The sequence below is a fragment of the Neopsephotus bourkii genome, unplaced genomic scaffold, assembly GCF_033783945.1.
Source record: "Neopsephotus bourkii isolate Nb327-2 ecotype Australia unplaced genomic scaffold, CSIRO-AGI_Nbou_v1 NB_1707, whole genome shotgun sequence".
Classification (NCBI taxonomy): domain Eukaryota; kingdom Metazoa; phylum Chordata; class Aves; order Psittaciformes; family Psittacidae; genus Neopsephotus; species Neopsephotus bourkii.
In genome coordinates, this window is record NW_026902181.1 from 8,174,365 (window position 1) to 8,198,893 (window position 24,529).

The 24,529-nt window shown below is 40.9% G+C and overlaps 1 protein-coding gene across 1 annotated transcript; it reads right to left on the bottom strand.

Moving 5' to 3' along the window:
• Positions 1-462: 462 nt before the first annotated feature.
• On the bottom strand, positions 463-24,410 carry YY1 (YY1 transcription factor). Its single transcript, XM_061376438.1, has 5 exons — positions 23,289-24,410; positions 13,543-13,705; positions 4,723-4,783; positions 2,053-2,211; positions 463-1,552 (listed from the first exon to the last, which is right to left on the bottom strand). The coding sequence occupies exons 1-5, from the start codon at positions 23,983-23,985 to the stop codon at positions 1,370-1,372; spliced, it is 1,263 nt and encodes a 420-aa protein (XP_061232422.1). The 5' UTR covers positions 23,986-24,410; the 3' UTR covers positions 463-1,369.
• Positions 24,411-24,529: the final 119 nt, after the last annotated feature.

Below are 24,529 nucleotides of genomic sequence, written 5' to 3' on the forward strand. Positions count from 1 at the left end.
GTACTCAGTCAAATAAGTCAGCCAAAAGACAAAGACTATTTTCTTTCTTTTTTTTCTGGTATGAGCACTCAAAACCCTACCGTTCCCTAACTTTGTATTCTTATTGCATATAAACCTGCAAGATCCCTTACCTTGACTAAACAAAGGTACACATTAGTTATTTACTGTACTGTTTCACCTAGCTGTTGTCCAGGCACACTGAAAACTCACCACTACATGGCCAAGCCTCCAAATCCACTGCTCCGGTTAACAGAAGACTAGGTCACTCAAGAATTAGAATTACAGTCAGCAATTCTGTCTGGGTATACCACCTGACATAGAATTATGTAATTTAATCACAAATCATTGCAACTGAATGCAGAATAAAGGAAACCTGAGTTTATTACGCTTGCAATTTCTGCAAGATCAAGAGGAACTACGGCTGCTCTAGAAAAAAAAAAGAAAATAGACTGTGCTTGCAGATCATTTTCTGCCATGTTCTTTCTTTAGGACCACTGTTTTATTGTTGCCCTTTCCATTACATGGGATGTACATATTATAAGGTGTTACTAAAAGGTCAGTGCCTGTACAATACATTCTACAACTGAGCACCACTTTCTGTAACTGAACAGGCAAAGAAATTACACTGAACATCAGCATCTGGCAGTATTTCTCAAAAAAAAGTGACTAAAATGGGTTTAGATTGATTAACACTATTAAATCACATCTAATATTTGATACTACATTATTTCATTACAGCTATACGATACAATTATACAAAATGTGTTAACATCAAAGAATACAACCAAAATTAAGATAGCAAACAAAACCTATATAACTTTTTCTTTACAGGAAAATACTTTTGAAGTATGCATGTAACTGCCCATTCTTTTAAAGAAAATCTACCGCAAGCAATGTTACCAACCTCCAGAAAATCACACATAGCATTACCACGCATATCCCCAAAAAGTGTACAATATGCACACTTGGAAAATACAAAATTAAAAAAATTGTAAGCAACAGGTGAGCTTCATATTTATAAGAATGTGAAAAGAAGTCCAATTTTAGCACTGCTGTATAAAGAATTGTCTTTTTTTGATGCAAGTTCATGAACTGACCCATCCGGTTGGGGCCACAATTTACAAAACACCATGTTCTTTTGAAACAGGATTACAGAGCAAGGTAGAGCATCTTAGCAACGTCACCTTAAAGTTTTTTTGTGTGTTTTTTGCTTTTTATTTACTACTTATCAAAACACGTCCTTTAGTTTGTAGGGTTCTTTTTTAAAATTCTTTCCTAGAAACAATATACAAAGGGGAGGCATATTTATTTCCAATTCATACTCCTGTAAGTAAGATGCTTTGAGTTCAAAAACTTTCTCCTCCAACTTTCACTGGTTGTTTTTGGCCTTAGCATGTGTTAAGATGTGAGATTTCAGGTTAGTTGATTGCGCAAACTTCTTATTGCAGCCATCAAACGGGCAAACATAGGGCCTGTCGCCAGTATGAATTCGCACATGTGTGCGTAAATTGAAGTCCAGTGAAAAACGCTTTCCACATCCTTCAAATGTACACTGTTGAAAGGAAGACACACTCCATTAGCTAACAAAATATTGCTCATTTCTATCAACAGTATTATTCTTTAAATCACTAGACTGCCCATGCATGAAGCTAGATGCTAAAGGTTATCATCAGTGAAGCTGTGAGCATCACTTGTGAAATGTATTTAAAAAAATACATATATATATTTCAGGTTGCTTTACCACAGTAGTAGATCCATTTTTCAAAGAGAGAAATAACTTCCAGATTGCAAGCAAACGCTTTCACTAAAAACACACCTTCTCTGCATCTGAAACTGTATTTTGCTATGGCATACTAAAACCAGAAAAAATGTTTTATATATAAATTTCCTCCTTTCAGTGATAATCTGCAAAGATTTGCTCTCTTTACCATCTTTATTTTTAGGATGTAGAAACATAGTATCCCTAAAGTCATACAGAAGCTAGGTTACAATTACAGTCTACACCTGTTCACCAAATAAACTGTGGTACATAAGTCTGAGCATTAACAATACCTGAAAGGGTTTCTCTCCAGTATGAACTAGCTGATGTCGCTTTAGTTTTGAACTCTCCACAAAGGCCTTGCCACATTCCGCACATACGTGTACTCGAGGGCCATGAGTGTGCAGATGCTTCCTCATGGCAGAGTTGTCCCTGAACATCTTTGTGCAGCCCTTGAAAAGAACAGTGACACTCAATTAGCAGAACCTTCTTTATCAGCACTAGCTTATCTATCTGCTACAGCATATACATTTAAAATGCTTTTTCACCCTGAGTGCTGCCTTAAAAGTTGGCCCTCAGAAAAAAACCCTTACATTAAAAAAAACCAAAAAAATACCAAAGATAACCAAATCATTTGAATCATCTGAAAAGCTTACCAAAACAAACACACACAATCCCAAACAAAAGCCTCCAAAACCATTTCCCCAGTATTATGAGCCATGTGCAGTCAAGTGAGTAACAGGACAGTCTCATGGAAAAGATGCAGCTCTGACAGAAGCAAATGAATAAACCAAACAAAAGCTCTTACAGTTTAAAGGAAGGAAAAAAGGGAAGTAAAAAAACCAAAACAAACAACTCCCCCCAAAAAAGACAGAATGATAGTTCATGGATACCTACGGTACATTCTTCAATGTGCTATTCTGAGTACTACAATTCAATGTGCATTATATTCTCTAATATACTACAGATTATTCTGTAGTACCATTTGTATGTGCACTACTCCGCCTCCCAACATTCTGTCCACTTTTCTGTCCTCCTCATTGCTGACAAGAAATGGAGCAAGAGGGTTTCCAGCAGGTAACAGTTTACAGAAACTACCTTGTCCAAACTGGCAGAAGCAGATTGATCACTACCACCCTGAGATATAAAGAGATTGTCACTGCTTCTACAGTTTAAACCTATAAAGTGATATGGGGCAACTGAATAAGGCAGAATACCTACGTTATTGCCAGCTCAACCTAAAAGCAAAAGATATATTAACTCAGGTACAGCATCAGAAGTCTTTGTCTGAGGTCCATGCTGCATCAACATTTTGATTCCAGAGTACACTTTAGCCAGCAGCAACCTGGGGTTCTCTTTACCTAATCGTTGGATACCTTCTTATTCCCCCCCACCTCTTACTTTTTAGTGACAATTTACAGACATCTATCATATGGTTTATAAATGTCTTCCTCAAGTTCAAAATCCCTCATAAAATTCTGTAAAAGACTAAATTTTATCTGTACTCCACATGATGCTGTTTAAGCTTCCATAAAACTAGTTTACCATCATCACTGTCATAGGCATAAAATTCAATAGAACCTAAAAGGAACATTAAATCACTAGTTAATTCTGCAGGCTTCCTCTCTGGAATTTTTTTTTTTTTAACTAATAATCACATTTAGGTATGCCTTATTTCTTAAAAAAAAAAATAAAAATAAAGGGAAATGACACTTTCAGGAAGAGTTCGATCTTCACGCATTAGAATTTCTTTGGCTAATTTTAAGAAGCATTGTGCCACCATTCATTTCATGTAACAGAACTGCCGGCAAAGCAGCACCAAAATAAATACACCATCAAGTTTCCTGCATTTATTTCAAAGCCCCTGCTTGCCTCTGAGAGGAGCAGTTACATCTTCTACAGTATTTTTCTTTTTTAAAATTGAAGTCATAAATGCACAAAGCCTAGAAACACTAGAAAAGAGAAAATGGAAGGACAGAATATTCTTTTTTTTTTTTGTTAATTCCTGTTCAGATGAAGTTGAGGCTATGACAAAGCAAAACAAACAAATGAAGGCAGCATTCCTTAGTATTGTAAGGAGTAACTGTTCCTGTATCTCCACATAACATACTACAATAAATATATGGTATTCGTAGAACATAAAGACTTTGAAATAAATATAAGCACAAAGCGGAATCCACCAAATTCCTTAGACTACGGCTGTGAGAAAGCAGCCTTCTATTCATGCTCTCTAATGTGTACTATTAGCTGTCTGCCCTGATTATCTGGCTAGGCTCATCGCTTATCTGGACCAGAAGTCAGCAAAATTGTATTTGCCTTTTTTCATTACAGACTAAGTCAGCTAACAGAAGCTCTACAAAAGCTGGATAATGCAGTAAAGCAAGATGCTACCAATCTAGGTGACTGGGAACATTTATTCAAGATAGAGGCTTCCCCACTACCAATGGGTCAGAATCATTGTCTCCAGGATGCCTCTCTCCCTCTTTCAAGATGATGCACCTTCCATCTCTGAAATATAATTCAAAGTCTTCCAATAATGCTGACTTTGGCATCTGTATCATAAATTGCTGATTCCTGATCTAGACTCCAAATCTGTCATAGTTTCCAAGCAGAGGATATATAGATCTTACGAACGTACTTTGAACAGCTTTCAGAATATTCTTTCAAGTATGTATTCTTGGGTGGCAGGAAATCACAACAGTAAAACCAGCATGTTAGGGACTGTGCATCATGGTTACCAGAAGATTAGGGATGCACTAACCTTAAGACAAGGAATGGGAATAATATATTATTCAGTGAAAGGTTTTTAAAGCAGCCTCTAAAGAATTATAACTAAAATACAGTTAACAGAGTGTAGTCTATTAACAGTAATATATTTTAGTTATTCATTCTCAAGAGAAAACACCAATACAAAATTCTAGTCTAAAAATTACTACCTAGTCAGAAGCTGAGGCTGCACTTACTTTGTGAGGACATGCTATCGTTCGTGGAGCATCATCTTCTTTAATTTTTCTTGGTTTCATTCTTAAAGATTAAAAAAAAAAAACCAACACATTAATAGAAAAATTAGTAGACAGCTCTTCTCACATAATGGCCTAGATAATGCACACATTTATTTGATAGCATTACATGCATCAGTTACTCAGCTTAGTATTTTCAAAACCTTCATAATAAAATTAACAGTGTAATTTGGCATTCAGAAAGTTCAGCTTTTCCAGAAGGACCTCAGAAATACACAATAAGACATTTAATACTACCTTCTTAGTCCTTTGAATATGTAGAAACAGAGTTGGGTTTTTTTCTGACTTAGACTAATTGTAAATAGGGTTTTTTTTTCTGAAAACTCTAGTTTTCTTGTGCTAGTACCCACATAGCCTATTTATCTTCACTTTCTCTCACCAGGACATGAAGAACAGAGTAGCCTCAATCATTTTTCAGTATTTCACCACACAAGACTTCAGAAGAAAACAGTACAGAAGCAGGGAAGGCAGGCAAGTTGTGGATTCTACATAGACAATGTAGACATCCATCATAACCACAGAAAATGCAATTATTTTTACTTTAAGTTACTGTACACATGGATTCCACTGTTGGCAACTGACAAACAATCATCTATTTATTCTTGGCTGCTGACAGGGATCTTCACCACTACTTCATGGGTGTCATGTCTTCACTGACTACATAAGGAGACCAGTCAACTACTGCTTGAATGTATCAGGTGTTTGTTTCAAATATAATACACAGAAAACAATGTTAGAACAGTCGTGCCATAGGCATCTGTCTCAGTGTCCATACAGCTCACTTCTCTGGCACTATTCCAGGGAAGTGCACTGCACTTTTACCTATTTTTATTTCTCAGAAGTGCTGTTTAAAAAAAAAAAATATTGAAAAAGAAGTGGCTTATCTCCACCTTATAATAGAGGCAAGTCGATGTAAACAAATGCACCTCATACAGCTGGAGATTCACTTTGAAGTAATGAGATTTTGTGCATTCCAACACCTTGTTGTAGAAGTTAAGTCTGTGTATCTGAGTTCCTGAATGAGTTTTCCTGGTACAACATAGTTATGTATGACAAGGTAACTACATATGGCTATTTGTAAGTTAAACAAAAGGTTTTCTGGTGTAGTCTCTAAATGAAACAGAAATAAGTGGCTTTTGTTCTTTTCTCTAAGTCAATGTTTAGGAAACACCTGTTGGCTCAGCACCTCCAGATTACACTGAATATATACAGTGCTAGCTAAAGAATACGGCAGTCTCCTGCAGGGTTAAAAATACAAATGTTACAAAAATAAAGAAACTGGAGAGAATCACATCTAACAATTCCCTTATTCTCAGATACTAACAGCTCCAAAAGACAGGTACGAAATATTTGTGTTGAAAAAGTTCCTCTTGCGCCATTGCCAGCAGCGTAACTAAACATTTTGTCAATTTAAGGGCAGAAAAATCCTGAACTCAGGAAGCTGTATCTGTTCCTGTAAACCAGCCTCTTTATTAAATCTCCCTCATAACTTTTCAACTCAGATGGCCTTATTGATTAGATCTAATTTATATAATCCAGTTGCAATAGAGCATGATTGTGCTGTGTTTAGTTTACCCAGCCTCTCTAAGTATCAAATACCTAAATCGAAAAAAGTGATTGGGATTAACTGGCTACATTCTCCAGTGAGATTCTAGACTGATAGTACTACAGGTACTGAGGCTATAGGAAAACACACCCACAAAGGCTTTCTTTCAGTACCCCTACAGAAAGCTTCCAAGTACCCTTTTGCATGGGATTCTCCTTATTATGTCTTTATGCTTTTTACAAAAGGAAAAGGCATAGAAATGAGTGCCTGTTAGACCGAAATGGGCACATAGAAGAATGTCTTGACAAGATGGGACCTGAAAGAACTTAGTGCCTTGTTAGAGAACAAACACCCTTAGGGAGCAAAACTGGTGCCAAAACCACCTCCTTTACTTCTAACCCTATCAACTTGTTAAGTGTTGGCTGAGTCACTCCCTCAGCCCCCAAAAAAGCAAAGCAAAAAATTCCTAGGCCTAAAATCTGTGTTGTGACATCATCATAATGAATAAAACCACTATTGTTCTGAAGTCTCAAATGACCACCTGTAAAGGGAGAGAACAGATAGAAAAGGAATCACTGACAAAAGATGCGGTCATCAGCTTTACCGGGCAGTGCCTGCATTTTTTACACTTGGCATATGATCCCACTGATCATGTTAAGTGTTACTGATAACTCTTGTGTGTCTTGCCCCTGTTATTAAGTCAGTCTTTGAGAAAGAACTGCTGCAACAGTGTTATCTGTAACAGGCTGTCAAAGTCGACTGAGAGAGAAAATATCCTGGCCAGTGTAGTCAGGAAGCTTCCAGTTCAGTGTAGTCAGGAAGCTTGAGGAATCAATCACAGCTGAACTGGAGGGTCAGACATGGGACAGACTGGAGTTTCAACATACACTTTTCAGTTCAGTGCCTGAGCAGGCACACGAAATTGTAAGTGTCCATTCTGGAATAAGCTGACTTTATAATTTTCAAGCTTTGTTTCTCAAATGAGGAGTATCAGCCCAGAAGTATACTTGGATAAAAACATTTAGCCCTATTGACTACAAAATGACAACAAAGTTTAGTTATTAAAGGGGCGGATTTAAAATCTTTTCACTTCCCCCTCAAGTATGGGAAGCGGGAAACTTAAGCTTAAAAAGCAAAACAAGACTATGTATTCCATAAGCAACCAAGCTACTCAGTAAAACAGAAGCAGGCATTTCAACAGGAAGAGGTGGCAAACAATATCGTGGTTACATCTCAGTGCCACATGCAGGAAGAAGCTGCTCGACCCTTGGATTAAAGGCACAAGGGCATGTACACCAGAGGCACGGCTACAACAGATCATTTTGCCAAAAACATCGTCCTGCTCACAAGGCTGTGGAATCCATATGGACAATCACTCAAAGAAGGATTTAAAGACTTACATATTCAAATGTAGAATAAAAGATTTTGGTCTTACTTTAAAATTAACTTTCTGCAAAAGGAGACCAGACTAGAACCTGGGCAGTTGATCTTAATTACACTGTTGCAGGTAGCTCTTGCTGGTGGTTAGACTTTTGGCTCCCACCCAGTAGAGCATCTCTACCAGCTCCGTCCAAGTTTTCTTAGCCTGAAACATTAATCAAAAACAGAACTCTAACACATGCCACTATTTAAAATGACTACAGACACACACATTAATACCTGGGTGGAACTTTTGAAATGGCTGCCTTTGCAGAAAGTCAATTTACATGGCAAGACCAGAATTTTCATTTCTGCAGTTAGTTCATATGGGCCATGCCTAGTAGCAGCAACTGCAGAATAGCTAGTCTTTCAGATCAAGGCACTGGGATGCTGCAATTAAAGGTCAAGCTGGTTAACTTGTATTAGGGGGATGGAAAGAGGGAATGTGGGGCAGCAGAGGGAGTTGGAAGGTGTGCAACCCAACAGCTTCACAGAATGAATTCCAAAAAAGCGCACCCTCTTATCCATGCATAAAGATTGAGTGAAAAAAAACCACAAATCACAGGTATTAAGAGCACCCAGTTCCTTAAAACAGAGAAAGCAACTCTGTCACTGTGCAATATCAGAAAGTAACAGTTACCTACCTCTTTTAATCTTCCCAGCTGAACTGAAAGAACTGTACCTTGACATAATCAATCCCTACCTCAAATCCCTGTCAATCTCCACAACCTATTATCTTATAGATAGATCCAATTTTAAAAGTTACAACAATGTTAAGGCTAGAAATAGAGAAAATCCCCAAGTCAAAAAAACAGTAGCAGTATAGAATCTCCTCCTTGTTCTACCATCTTCCTTTTTTATCTCTGTTAAAATTCTGTGTTCTCACATCCTTTCTTCTCCCTTTATACATAAATCTAACCTAAAGAGCGTTACTCTCTCTCAGGCAACTCCTTTGACACATCCTAGAGGTCCCCGATGACAGTGATATTCACCTATGCCGATGACCACATTCATAAGAATAGTTAAGAGGAGGAAATCATTCCCTATCAGCAGCATCATTGCTGCTTCTGATCTGTTCCTCCGCTCTGCCATTCCCCTTGGTACTGCCCTGCTGATAACATGAGCAGAAATAACATGAGCATCATGGCCCCGTGCTGCTGCAAGAATTTATTTGTGCTGAAGAACTCCCGAAACTGGCTAGACCAGCTTTTGCATAAATAGACAAAAGGGGAGTGCTGCAAGGTGTCCTAGGAATCTATCTACAACCAAAGAGCACACATCTAGTGTCTTACTATGCTACAGACAGGCAGAAAATGTCATTAGAAGTTCTCTTTCAGTCTGAGATTCTGGCAAAAATAGTTACTGGCTTTGTTGTGAAGAATAACACATGTACACATAGCAAGAGATTTGCCCTCCCCTGAAAGAACACCCTGGGTAAAGCAATTGTCAGTTTACTGCCCTTTAAGCATCTCTGTAATAAGAACAAATACAACTTGTAAAGAGGCCCAAGTCGTAAATCTAGGAGACCAGAATGTTTTGCCACTTTTAAAAAGGGCATCATATTTCAAACACTTCTTTGTTTTCTGTTTTGTTAAGCAGAGAGAAAGAGAAGGCAGCTCTCACAATAGCTCTCAGTCAGAAAAGGTACTAAGAAGAGCAGAAAATAAAGCCATGGACAGTGAAGTTTTTACCACTAGGACCCACTACTGTGCCAATTTTCCACCTATAGCCTATTTCCCTCTTTTTTTTTTCTTTTTTCAATTTTATTTTACTGATGCCTGTATTTTGCTGTCTTTAGCCAGTTCAAGTCATGCACCTGTCTGGAGGGTAAAAGGGAGGAGCGGACAGTCACGAATAGCTTTTTTAGTGGCTTTGTTAAGAACAAATTTGCCATATGCACCAACTAGATATATGCATGCTACTTCCCCAAGCTTTTATTACCAAGTAGTTATGACTTCCTTACAGCTATCTAAAGAATTACTTGTAATCAGTTAAGACCTGGATAAAACATTTATTTCACTTGAAGGGATTTCCAGTGTTCAAGTCTAACATATCAAACGGGAATGTGGTTATTAGGTTTTATTTCTTTCTGAGCAGATCATTCACAACTGATGTTTCACATTCTGACATGACTGCCTAAGAGAAATACACTTTTCTATTGCATTTTAAAGCATATGAAAGAAAATGCATGAGTCCTACAATAGAACAAAATAATTTGTAAAGGGCAATAAATTGCCCAATGAGGTATGATTTATGGTCATTCAATGTATTACTGAACACATGTTAATGTTCTGACAAAGCTTGTTTATTCAGTATTTTCAATAGTTTTAAAATGTATAAAGCCTTTTCTAGGAAAAGCTGTAAGAGTTAGAGTTAAAGGACCTGCATTCCTCCTACATGACTCAATGACAAATGCACTAAAAAAAAAAAAGCAGCGAAAGCCAATGAAATGGTATCACAAGAGATAGCATAACTGCTCACTCTGCTAGTGCCACCCAGTTGCTGAGCAGGAGTCCACTGCAGATGCTGAATTACTACAGTTTTTAAATCTTTATGATTTTATATATATGTGTGTGTGTGTGTGTGTGTGTATGTGCGTGTGCTTGTTTATTTATTTTTAGAGCTACAGAGGACTTCAAGCATCGAGTCCACCACCCCTGCCTTATTTTTCACTAACCAGAACCTTCCTTGAAATCTATTACCACTAGAATTCAAGCTTTGCCCATTTAAACTTAACCTCAGAACTTTGTTCCTAATAACTGATGCCAGTGTATCTTAATAAAAATAAGCTGTCTAGTTATAAACAGTGAATCTAGTTTGGTTTTGAGTAGCTAATTTCTACAAATATATAATGAAATTCTCCCAAGAACCTTCACAGAAATAGGAAAGCAGCCCAAAACAACTTGCTCTCAACTGCACAAAATACAGAGTATATGATTTTACTAGCCAGTTCATGCTTCCTTATACACAGGCTGAGCACAATTCTTTTTTCAAGTCACCAAAATACAAATCTGTTATTCAAAAACACTACAGCACATGAAGCTACTTAAAGGTAAGTTTCAACTCACATGCTGCTCAAAGTTTTCTGAATACAGCTACTGAGAATTTCAAAATTGTGAACTGTAAAACAACCAGCAATGCTTGAAACTTTCAGAGAACTTTACACTAAATAAACACATTCTTTAAGCATAAAATATTCCTAGGACCTCCATACCCAATTCCCGTACACATAAACCCTTTTTTTTTCCTTAGTTTGCCATGCAAACTTTTCAGTGATGCTGCACAGAGCAACCTAGATCAACAAGACAATTGATCAGTATAAAAAGAGCTTTATAGGCAACAGTGCTTGAACTTATGTTATTAGCTAAAAGGAGTCCCTTTAACATGCTTCACTGCAAGAGGACCAAAATCTTAAGCAATAGTCAAATTCTAATATACCCGTATTCTTCAGCCTCAGCTATACACAATCATTTAAGATTAACATAATCTAACAGTTTTCTTTTTCTTCTCTCTTTTACTCTGGCCTTAGAAAATTTGATTCTGAGCAAGAAGTAAATAAATAAATAGATAAATGAATAAATAAATAAATAAACAAATAACAAAAGAACGAAACCTAACCCAAAAAACAAACCCAACTTTCTTAAAACAGAAGATTAGTGAAGTTTCTACATTACCTACACTTAAGCTATGAGAACAATTCTTCACAGGTTTGAGCAACTTGGGGATATTGCTAAATGTGATATCCCCCCAGTTGCTTACTCTACCACCATATATTTGTCTTCTGACTGAAGGGGTTTACATTTTATCTGCTGTAAAGAAATACATTGATAGAAAATTGACCGTACACAGAGAACTCAAAACTTTACATCATCTGCTAAAAATTCTAGCTCTAGAACTTCCTAGGACATTCTACCATGAATAAAAAGTGGTAATTTTAAATTACTGCCAGCTGCCACTATTTTCTCAACAAAAAACTAACTAAAACCCAGAGATGCAGTACATTTTACAGCATTAAGAAATATGCAGACAGATCTAACAGAAGCAATCTGATCATTTTGAGAAGCCCAAATCCTGACAACCTTTTCAAGTACTTCAGAGCAATCTGGAAAAAAAATATTCAGTATTTGCATGGAGAATACCCTATGAGAAAATATTTAAACTTCCTAACAAAAGACAGGTATGCAGTACTTAAAACATTTAATAGAAGTGGAAGTTTCAGCATGTTTTAAAATAACAGAATACCATTCTAAACACAATGAGCAGCAATGCTGTGTACTGTTAGTGATAGAGTATATCTATAATACTTTTATATAGAGAGTATATATAGAGTATACTTTTAGTGATACTATAGAGTACCACTAAAAAAAAATTGAACTTTCAGCAGGTCTCAGAAGAAAACACAATCATTTTTATCACAACAGTAAAACAAGTAACAACAGTATCAATAGCTAGAACCGCCCAGCACTTTAGATAGAACCCCATTTTCAGCTGTTTGTAATGTGTTTTGACACATTTCCAGATCAGATAACCTGAAGCAGGGAGCAAGTCCTGCAAAACTATCTTACTAGGAATCTTCAAAATACATAGTTCAGTGGCTTTACTGAAAACAATTGTGAGACAAGGTTGTGTTGGTAATCCTCCAGCAGAAAGACACCTAAGAGTAACAGAGAAAGCTTGTATAAAGCAACAGATTAAAAAGGTGAAACAACAGTAGATGCACACAGGAGACACCAAGATCCACCTAAACAAGAAGCTAGACCAGGATTTGTTTCAATAGTTTCTGCCACCTAGTAACTACCTGAAAAACCCAGTGGTAAAGAAAACAAAAAAACAATAAAACACGCAAACAAAAAACCCACCACACATACTTCTTGCTCTCCTAGCTGATCCAGGAATAAAAGTAACAACATCCGACCATCCATCTGCTCTGTCAGAATTGTGCACCAGAGCCCTGAAAACCAGCCAGCTGGTAAATGAGTCTAGCTTCTTCATACGTACTATTGGCTCTCAACATGGGGAAAAAACTGGTAACAGCAGCTGCAGGAAGCTAACAGTGGTGCTCAAATATTTAGAGACACCAGACTAACACTGCCCATGCACTGAGTGGAGGAGAATGCCTTTGGTAATTACAAGCATATGCACACAAAGTAGGAAACCAAATAAAGGCTGCAGTGACAACTCTAGTATCACAGTTCCCAGGTGCCAGAGCAGGCTTTCCTGGTGATCCTGCGGTTGCCCTCGGATGGACACCAGTTGCCCTGAGCACTCAGTACCACAGGCAAAAACTCTGCAGAGGGAGGAGGGAAGAGACACATGACTCAGTACTTCCTGTAGAACAAAGCTTCAGCCACTCCACCTCTATCTGAAAGTAAAAGTACCCTTGTAACTCCGGTCAAGGTACTGATATGTAAATGAGTGATAGTGTACTCTAGCTTTCTTGTGCTGGACTACCTGAACACAGCATTTCACATATCAGATCCTTTGATGCTAAAGAATTTAAGGATACTCACATGAAAGCTACATTCTGTCATGTCAAAGATGCAGTCTATCAATGTATTTAGATCCTGTCTTACCCAAGAGGAACTAGAGACCAGAAGTAATTGAACAAGTGAATATAAAACCCAGTTGCTTTAACACAGTATCAGCTACTCTGCTCTGAATTAAGTCACTTGTTTTAAAAAATGATTAAATGGAACACTAAGCTGTACTAAAGCTACCATTTATTTTGGCTAACAGTTTCATCATTAAACCGGAAAAAGAAAATCATTTTATTTTAAAGATACTTCCTTCCTACTTACCTAGCAAATTCAGCCAGTTGTTTGGGGTCTGAGAGGTCAATGCCAGGTATTCCACCAGGAGGAAGTTTCTTCCCTGTCATGTACTCTGAGTAATCTGGAGGAGAATTCTCTCCAATGATCTGCTCTTCAACCACTGTTTCATGGTCAATATCTTTTTTATCATCTGAAACACACAGAATACCAAATTCAATACATACTAATGATCAAAACATCATATAAGCTTTAGGCTGTATCTCAACAGAAATTCCCCACTGCTGCACACTTAAAAGAATACACTGTACTTCCAGACTTCCATGCCAATTGCAAAGAGCAAAAAGACATCCATATAGTTAGAGAATGAAGAGCACAGGAATAACATGGTGACAAAAAAAACAGAAGCAAAAGTTGCATATCTAGTTAAACACAAATAAGTTTAACAATCCTATGAATGTTGGCTGTGTTTAAAAGATAAGGCACTTTGCCTGAAACAGTGCCTAAATATTTAATTCCCTTAACCTCTTAAAGACTAGCGCTCACCATACCCACTTTGGATCTCGACAGCAACCAGTACCTAAGCAAGCTTATCAGAAGAGTGGCAGATACTTACCCTGTGATGTCAGGACTACTGATTTTTACTTCAGAGCCTTCAGACTCCACTGACCTCCAACAGAAGTGCCACAGAGGGACAAAAAAAATTTAAAATTACTGCTAATGGATTTCAGCACCTGCCCATAAAACTGAAGTTTTTCAACTCCTGCAGACAGGTCTGAAAGAAACCAAAAACCTAAACGGTACATTTCTCTCCCAAGGGGGATTCTTTCTTCTGTGGCAGAGGCCAGTCTGAGATCTTTCCCACTTTATTATATAAACAGCAGACAGATTATTCGGAGCTTTGATCTGCAAACCATTTAAGTGCTATTATGTCTGCTCTAGAGCTCCTCCTGTGGATTTGTGCTGAAGGACTGTAGTAAGATCATGTGGAAGACCCGCTATTACCAGCTACTCACATCCAGACCTTAGAATATACCAAGATACAAATGTTTTCCTCTTTCGTCTTGCCATTTTGTATCAGAAACCAGAGACGCACAAAGAAGACAGAGAATGGAAAGAATGGAAATACCCACCTATGCTCCTCCCTGCAGCACTCATACCAAAAGGAAGACAGACACGGGATCTACCAGGGTTTTCACCCTCAAATACACCTAGGACAGTAAATATATGTATATACATATGGCTTTAACTACTCAGCTAAAAAATTAGTAAACTTGCCACTACACTACTTCTTATAACCTGTGTATGGGAAGCAGATTCTGCAAATCACTTTATACACAAGAGGCTTTAAAAAAATACAGGAAGTTTTCTTTTATGAGTAGTGTTTAAGGAATTGAAATACAAGGTAGTAGGACAGAAATAATACTCCCCCAGTTAAAAAATAAATAAATAAATAAATACCAAAACTTAAGGCAGAAAACGAAGCAACATTTTTATTTCCTTTTTCTTCCACAGAAAGTGGAAGAATCAGTATATCATTAATCAGTAACTTACTGTAGGAAGGAAAAGTCAAGACATATGCAAATAAAAGCTATATACTAAGAACAAATTTCTATTCAATTTGTAATGCCTACCTTTTATATTTGCCACCAAGCTATTTCTAGAAATGCTACTGCCAGTTTGGGGTTTAATCTGATCTACCAGATCAAATAGCAGTTCAAGTATATGTTCCATGGTGAAAGAAGAAAATAGACTGCAACACTGACACAAGACAGAAATGTTCCTAATAAAATACTGTCTGCAGCATTAAACTGAAAACAAACTACAAAACTGACTATTTGGACATTTTTTAAATTTTAATCCAGCTTTCCACTCACCACACTACCTGACACTCTTTACCAGAGCTTTAAAGAAAGCAACTGAATTTACCTTAAGCAAGGATTATATGGTAAATTTAAGAGCAGCTGCAGGAGTTATAAATTCAACTCAATAAATCTCCAATTTGGCAACAATGTTTTGTTCCAAACAGAAGCCTTTGAAAAGATACTTGGCAGCACCTCTGCAGGCAGAAAATACATGAAACTCAGAAGAGCACAAAACTTCTGGAAAGCTAAAAGTGACACCTTTGCCATGTACCAGACTAGAATGAGATCAGCTGCCTTCAATGAAGCTATTTCAACAGGTCCACAGAACTTCCAGTTTGTCTGATGACATTCATAACAGAAACAAGTTTTCATTTCCTGCCTCAGATCAGATACAATGAGTCAACAGGGAAATTTTGCATACATTCCTTAAGATCTTTCCTTCCATGGTGTGAAGACTCTCTATTCCACGTTTTCTTGCTATGTGAGGGCAAAACTCAAACGAAGTCAGCCTTCAGTGCCTTTACTTGCAAAAAGCCCACCCACAGAAATCAATTTCACAGCTATTCAATTCCATGGGCTACTGAACTAAAACGTGAAAAATTATGAATACGTTACTTTAATACAGTAGAAAATAAGAAAGTATCACTTCATATATTGATACGTATGTGAAAACAAGAAAAAATCAAATTTTCCTATATCAAAAACCTGTATCTCTAAGGCAGCACATAACAGCAGTTTTAAAAACTGATTTAAACCAAAACAACATACCAGTTACCTTAAAGTGTTATGCCAGGGTAACATCCTTCAAGGTAGAAGGGCCTGAGACTCACACCAAAAGTCAAATACTTTTCTTAAGTTGCAGCAGACTTCAGTAGCTGTTTAGTATCCAGACCATCCTATGACACTATGAACTCATTGCAAAAACAAACAAAAAAACCCAAACCCCCACACACACTTCTTTGGAAAACTTTTGGAAGAATTCTGTCTATGTCCTCTATGCACAAATTTATCGCAAGTTCATTTGTGATCCCCTACCAACCAGCAATAGGCAGCTCAAAGTTTGGAGAGTAAAGTCCAAGCAACTTTCACTCCGGCTGACAAGTTAACCAATATTTTCATCGCAAACAGAGCAAGCTGACTGCTTGATGTTTTCTGCCTTCAAAACAAGCCCTGATACTCAATACAACCAAATTACTTTCCTTTTTTCCTCTCATGAACCATCAGAGAATCAAACATACTGCATCCAAAGCACAGCAAAACACATTATAGTGACACCTCTGGGAAGTACAAAACAAATAAGGCACAGTACCTCTCTGCAGTTTATGTCCATGCCAAATTAATCTGGATGCCACCCATGCAAGCTAAATACAGACAGAGCCATGAAGGCAGTCAGTAAAAGGATATTAACTGTTACATACTATCTGAGCTGCTTTGTCTTGTTCCTTAAAAATAACTGAGAGTATAGCAGACTCAAATATAAAGCATGCTGCTTAAAATGTGTACTTAGCACTATTCTGAGAGTTCTAATGCAGCCTACTGTAAGGGATTTGGGAGTACGTTTTCAGCCCAGTCTTTTGAAAGATATGGAAGATTTGAATGCATGTCAGTTAGTTAATCACTTTCTCTTCACAAAAAACATGCAGTACCAGTCACTGCAATAGCTATGTCCAATATTCACCTATCTTACAAAGCTGTGAAATACTAATTTCTTAGAGACACCACAGATAATCCCAACATCTTTTCATGCCCAACCACATTAGATATTTAGTCTAAATTGGGTTGGTCTATGTACCTTTTTACGACATACTCAAACAAATCTTCATGCTCAACGTCCTTCCATCCCACCTCTCTCATACCCTGTATACACAACTTCAACTGAAATCACTTCAGCACTTCAAAGCAAGTATGCAAGATAAGCAAACATGTATGTTTGGTTGGGTTTGTTTTTTTTTCCCCTAACATCAGTGAAAGTTTAGCATTTTAGCCAGCTGTATCGTTTGACTAATACTTAGAACAGATTTCTACTGGTGAAATAACTGGAAGTTTTAAGAGTACCAAGCCCAAGTACCAACTGAAGTAGGAAGAAGCCAGATTACTGGATAAAACTAACCTGTAGATAGTAACTGCAGATTTCATGCAACAGATAAATGACAAAAGATGGTAGACACTGTCTCCAAAGACTATTACCTTTTGCTCTTATTACTATGCCTTCTGAATCTCTTGCAATCCTTCTGTTGCACAGAAAACCCATCCACCTCAGAACCATTATTTCACACATTTCTAGAATAGTAGCTAGTTCCAGATGACATCTCTGGAACTCCCCAACTTTGTAAGACGACCCCTTTAACTCTCAACTCAAGAAGCCCTGTCAGTTATTCTTGATTTCAGGCATTGTACTTCGCTTTCAGATCTCCAATTTTCCAATCCACCCTTCTCCTCCTCTATTACAGAGCAGGGAGAGCACACTGTTATTCAATCAGTCTTTCTCTGTGGAAAATAAGGAGGGCAAAAAGGAATTCAGAAGGCTCACTTGGTAGCAAAGCAATGAAACCTAATCCTATAGCTCTGTCTGCAAGGTACCAAGTTAAGAGACATTCTGCTTACCCACTAAAAGATGAAAAACATTTCAGCTTAAATTTTCATTTCATGATTACATGGCTAAGCACATTTGTTTTTAGGAGCAGTTGAAATGCAATTACATTATAAAAGATGTATTCAGCAACAGTACAGTACTAAGGCACTGTGGGAGCAGCTTGGTTTCTGCTACCACACTGCAGTCTCCTCAGGCAAATTAGTTCATTGGTCACTTTTGGAAGCAAAAGGCCATAATTAGCTTGTTAAATAAGACAGTTATTTAGCAGAAACTTCTGAATGTTAAAATTCCATTTTGCATAGTATGTCAATTTTTATCCTAATCAGCTGTTAGGCTACTTTCTCTCTGATATGCTTTGCACACACGGATGGAGAACAGGTTCTTCTTTCCCCATGTCACCCATCTCTTATTTCACATCACCAAGACACGAACTGACAAAAACACCACATACATCAATAGCCATCATCTGACTTCAACACTTGTGAGACACTGTGCTGAAGTACTATGACCTTCTGAATCACTGACATAAAAGTGACATGGACCTCTCACAGAAGGATCCAATAGCAACTTTGAAGCCTCTAGTTTGAAAGTGAGAGGCAACTTAACAGATATTTTAAGTAATGAACCAGGTCCATGTGGTTCATCAACCACATCCATAAACCACTTTCAAATCTGAAAATATATTTAAAACAGCTGCAGGAAAATATCTAGCATACTCTAAGGTTCACTGGCAAAAACGTCAGGGCAGACTCAGTGCTTATGGATACCAAAAGCCTATATTACTGTCTTAGTCAGAAGTAATTATCATCTTAACATTTTAAAGGAACCAGACAACCACTTGCTGCCTGCATTATGAAAAAATTTCATATAAGAAGTTGATTGCCTATCTGTCATCATAAAGACTTTTGGCTATCCTTGATATAGGCCCACAACAGAACTGACTCGTCTATTATTTATACTATGTAAAACAACTGGTCAGACAGTAGATGACTATGTTTCACACCCCTGCAACCTGATAAAAGCAAAAAAAAAAAAAAATCGAAGGCTTTTAATTTAAGACATTAAAAAGTATTTTTAAGATGCTCTGAAGAACCTTCTAGAAACCCAACATGAACTCCTGAGTTTTCTAATATGGGTCCGCAGCAATGGCTTCCTGGATTATCAAAAACCATTTCCAAACCATACACTTAACATCTGCACTTTGTCTTTCACATCTAGGAATAAGATACTTGAGCAGTTTAACATCTGTGGGCAATGTTTAGTTTGGTTGTGCTATTTCAGCCCTGACCTTGCAGATTATCTATGCTAACAATAATAGTTTAAGCTAACACCCATTTTAGGTTTGAAAGCTTGACAGAGTCAAGAGTCATTACCTAGAAGTAGATGTACACTAATACATTTCCCCTCTGCAAAAATAAGAAATAAGCCCCAACTGCTTGAAATTCCAGTATTTGGTAGAGCCAGCATTTCAGCACCACTTTTCCAAGCCCTCCTGCATCAAAGAATCAGTTTCACAAGCACAATCTAACAAAGTTTCTAAGGAACCTTCCCCTCTCTCATCACTATTGTGTACCCAACCTGGAGACAGTCACTGAAGAAAATGATTGAGTCTAGCACAGACACAAATATATTCCACTTAATAAAAACAACTTTCCTAGTACAAATTGGTGTCTGTAACTGGAGAGCCCCATTAATTGTATACAATTTTCTAAATCTATTACGGGACACCCAAATGAAAATAATGAGATAGTATAGTGGAAACACACTACAGGAGCATGATTAAAGTATCCATCACATACACCTCTTGAACCCTTTCAGAAAATAGAACGCCTTTGTTCAGTTCCTGTTTTCACATGTGAAGACAGACAAGTAATTCCATTCTGAAGATCTAGAAAGCTAATTTGAACTAGAACAAAGCATTCCTGTTTCAAGCTAAACACATTAAAGTAATCACAGGTCACAAGTTTGATATCACCATAGATACCAAGGTGATAAGAGAAGTTATGGCAAGTCTAAACCATTGCCAACAACAGTACTGCAACCTCTAAGTATCCAAGTAACAAGACAAGGACTGAGTCGTCCCCTTTAATCACACTGCTGTATATTTCACATATTATTTCTACACATTTCTAGAGGTGCTACCAAACATGTTATACTCATTTAAGGGAAAAAGATTTATGACTGGCTAAAGTTGGTACCACTCGTGTACAAGCTAATATAGCTGCACTAGAAAACAGTAACAAGGAATTAATTCATATTGTCTTCCCACACGGTAGTGAGCAAAGTGTCCTTGTTCCAAATTCAAATACCCATGCACAGCAATATAGGGCTCATTGTTTTATCTTGATGCATGGCCTTATATACTATTCATCTTTTGATAAACTTTTTGCTCAGCATTTAAACCAGTCAATTACATCAGTGTACAAGCAAGTCTTCAAGCAAGTCTTTAATTATGTCAAAATATAGAGACAAAACCACTATCTTTGTTCAAAACGAAGTATGCACAGTTCTGCAGGGGAACTTTAACGCAACTACCCTTTCGCAAGTCAGTGGCTTGTTCTGGGTCATCGTGTACCCTCCTTCCCTGCCCCCCCTCCAGTTCTTCTTCTGTTGGAATTTTTCTGGCAACTATTCCCCCTCTTAAATTTCAGAAAACAGACAATGAAGCCTCAGCATTTGACCACTTCAGACCACTTCTAGCCCATTCAATAAGCTGCACGAGGAAGTACACATACATGCAGAAAGGGGAGGTCAAACTTCAGTACTTTTCTTTCACCTATGTATTTTGTGGGTTTGCAGCCCCCCCCCCTTTTTTTCCCCCGGGAGGGTACTTTTTGGACATTAGAAGTCAAGTCAGAATAGGTATTCTGTATCATGGATATTGACATGAATGTAGCAACGCAATTCAACCCCCAGTAAATTACAATTGGGTATTGCTCCCCACTGAGCTTGCACAGCTAGGCTCATAAAGAACAAACCACTGAAATCAATAGGGCTGCCCTGATGTAAAAGTTGTGTATGTGGGAAGAGAATCAAGTGTATTGATTACACACATGCTTCACTTCACTTAAGTAATAATCAGCATGCAGGAGTTCTAAGGAAGCATCCTATCAGGCACTCTGAAATTCAAAGTGCAAATGTATGCTAGAATTTGTCAATTGATCTCAGCGAGGTCCTGTATCCTGCCAGCTCATGAGTCATACATTCACTTGCATGCTGCTATCTTAGGTAGCTTCCACAAACCAGAAGACTGTATTAGTTTCTGTATCTTTTCTCCTTTCTTGGATGGTTAATTCTAAGAAAAAAACCCAAGTGGATTTATTGAGGCTTCATACAAAAATACATGGAAGCATACAGAACACCATTCTACTCTCAAATAGTATTTGGGAAAATCTTAAATAAAAGTCCTTTTCTGTTCACCAAGAATTGATAGGACTCATTGGGCTGTCAACTGACTATACACCAGAACTGTTATACACGCTGTCAAACTTGCTAAGTAATTGCTTGTATTTAAAGAGAGCAAAATACGAATCACAATACTATACATCTTTTCAGACAAGTCAATTTAGCCATCCAATAGTCTCCCTTTGACACTGCCCTTTGTACACCACAGAGAGCAAATGTTTTAGACTACACTAGAATCTTATGGAGTATATCTTACTAGACTCGATCAGTTTTAAAGGAGAACAAAATTTACAATTAGCAAGATAGATTACCAATCGACTATTCAAAGACTACACACCCATTTATATGTTGCATAAACTGATACTATTTGACTGCTTTTTTTGCGCATTTACATAACTTCAGCACAGAACTCTGACTACAGAGCCTAGCTGCCAGCAGTACCTTTTCTGAAATCCAGAAAAACGCCACCCAAACAAAACCACCAGGTCCCCAATCTAAACAAAAAACCCAATGTAACACTTCCACTGACTAAAAGGGTTCTCTTTCCGCCCCTCCAACTATTAAAGGAAAGGATCAGAAAATTGTGGCAGGGCAGGCATACTCCAGTTTTATTCCAAGCCGCGCAGATACTAAATACCTTCACAAAATTTTATTCACTCCAAGACACACTCCCACGAAAAACCCAACTCCTCAAAAAATATACGCAACCTCAAAAAACGCAGACGCCCTGAGCCTACCTAAAAAGCCTATTTAAAGTGCTAGACCTTTCCTTAGCTGAACAGCCTCCGAGAGCCACCCAGAAATTGGTCCGTTCCTCCCGGCGGTTCCCTGGCCTCAGCTCTGCCTCCAGAGCGCAGAGCCCCCCCCCTCCCCGGGCTGTCAGACCCCGGCTCATGACAAGGCGCTCTCTGGAGGGCCGGTGGTTTGTGGCCGCCCCCTCCGCGGCCGGCGAGCGGCGCGGGCAGCCCCCGCGGGAGCGAAGAGGCGCTTCCCCTTCGCCAGCACCGCTGGCCTCAAGCGGGGAGGCCCCACCCACACCCCGCCTGGCTACCACAGAGGCCCGGCGGGACGGGCGGCCCAAGGCCCACCCCACCGTGCGGACGGTAAAACGGTATTTCGGGGAGATGGCCATCCCTGGGCCGGGGAGCGCCGGCGGGGCGGGCGGCGCTGCAGCGGGCGGCTGGCTTTTCCCCCGCACATAACGGTCACGGCATGGAGCACAAGCCGTACCCGGGGCCGCCGACCGCGTTCGGCATTAGAACGCAGCCCAGTGGGGCCGCGGGAGCGCAGCGGCAGCCCCGAGCGGAGGGAGGAAGAGGTGCGGCGAGCGGGCAGCCGGAGGCCGCGGCGGGCGGGAGGGGAGGCGGGCCGGCAGCGGCGGGTCGGGAGACGGGGGAGAAGGAGGACAGAGGGCGCCGAGAGGCACCGGGGGCGCCAGCCGGGGAAGGAAATGGCGAAGGGCAGGCGTGGAGCGAACGGCCGGTCGCCGCGGGGAGCGGCGGCGGCAGGGCGGGGACGGGGGGAGAAGCGAGGAGGCTGGATTCGCCCCGCACCCTGTGCCCGCCCGCACACCCCGCCTCCCCCTGCTGCAGAAACTACGCCATTGCGGCCTAGTGCTGGAGTCAGCGCCGCGCTGTCTCCCTCCCTCTCGCACCCCTCTCAGCCGCCATCTTGGCGGCCGCCGCCATCTTTCCTTCCCCCCGCCGGAGCCGGGCAGGAGTAGCGGCGGCAGCAGCGCAGACCCCGCCATCTTTTCGGGGGAGCCGCCATACTTGCCCTGGCGATGAACATGGCGGCGCCCATCACACACATCAAAACATGGCCTCCCTTCAAAACAAAACTGTCCGAGGCGAACCGGGCAGCCGTCGGTGGGGCCCGGGACCCGGGGAGGGTGGGGTCTGGCGCGCACTTACCCGAGGCCCACATAGTGACCGAGAACTCCCCCTCCAGGGTCTTGATCTGCACCTGCTTCTGCTCCCATTTCCTGCCGCCGCCGCCCTCGGCCCCGCCGCCGCCTCCCCCGCTCAGGTAACTCTTCTTGCTGCTTTTCTTGCCGCTGCCGCCCTTCTTAACTCGGCCTCCTCCGCCGGCCGAGGAGGAGCCGCCGCCTCCGCTCTTGCTGCCGGCAGCGGCCACGGTGACCAGAGTCTGCTCGATGTACTCGTCCTCACCGGCGGGGGCCGGCACGGGGATGAGGATCTGATCCTCGAAGCCGTCGTCGGCTCGCAGTCCGTCCGAGTCATCTCCCCCAACCACCTCCTCGCGGGTCTGCACCAGGATCACCTCCTGGTGGTGGTGGTGCAGATGGAGCTGTCCCCCGCCGCCACCGGCCGCGCCGCCGCCCGCCCCGCTAGGGTCCCCGTCCGAGACTAGCGGCTGCAGCGCGATCATGGGCTGGTGGTGGTGGTAGTGATGGGGTGGGTGGTGCGGGCCGCACTCCTCGCAGCACTCGTCCTCGTCCTCCTCTTCCTCATCCTCCTCGCCGCCCACCACGGTGGTCTCGATGGTCTCAACCGGGATGGTTTCCACCTCGATCTCGTGCAGCTCCACGATCTCGGCCGGCATCTCCGAGCCGTCCGTGGCGATGTACAGGGTGTCTCCCGAGGCCATGGCGGGGCGAGGAGGGGGAGAGAGCTCCGCGGGCAGCGAGGGGACTCCGGTCCGCTCCCCTTAGCGGATGGTGGGGCTCGGGCTCCTCTCTCTTCTTCTTCTCCTCCCCCTTCCACACAAACACCAGCTCCTCACAGCCAGCGAGAGGGAGGCAGCCAGCCGCCAAATCCCGGCTACGTTCCCTCGCGAGACTTCCGTTGCTGCCGCCGAGACGGACCCCAGCCCCGGGAGGCCGCTGCCGCCGGGACCCGGCCCCCCCGCAGCCCAGCGGCCAATCGCACCGCCTGGCGCGCCCACGGCTCACCCAGGACAGCCAAGTAGCCTACGAGGGCGCGCCGTGCCGCAGCCGCCCGCCCCCATTTACTGCCACCGGCCTATGAAAGAGCGCTGCGAATACGGAGCGCACCTCCCGGCGCCGCGAAGCCAATCGGCCGGCGGCGGTGTCACCCTCCTGTTACCCCTTTGCTGCCCCGCCTCTCCCTTTCGCCCCTCCCCGCGCGGAAGCACCGCCCTGCCCCTCTGCCTGTGCAGGGTGACCGTCCCG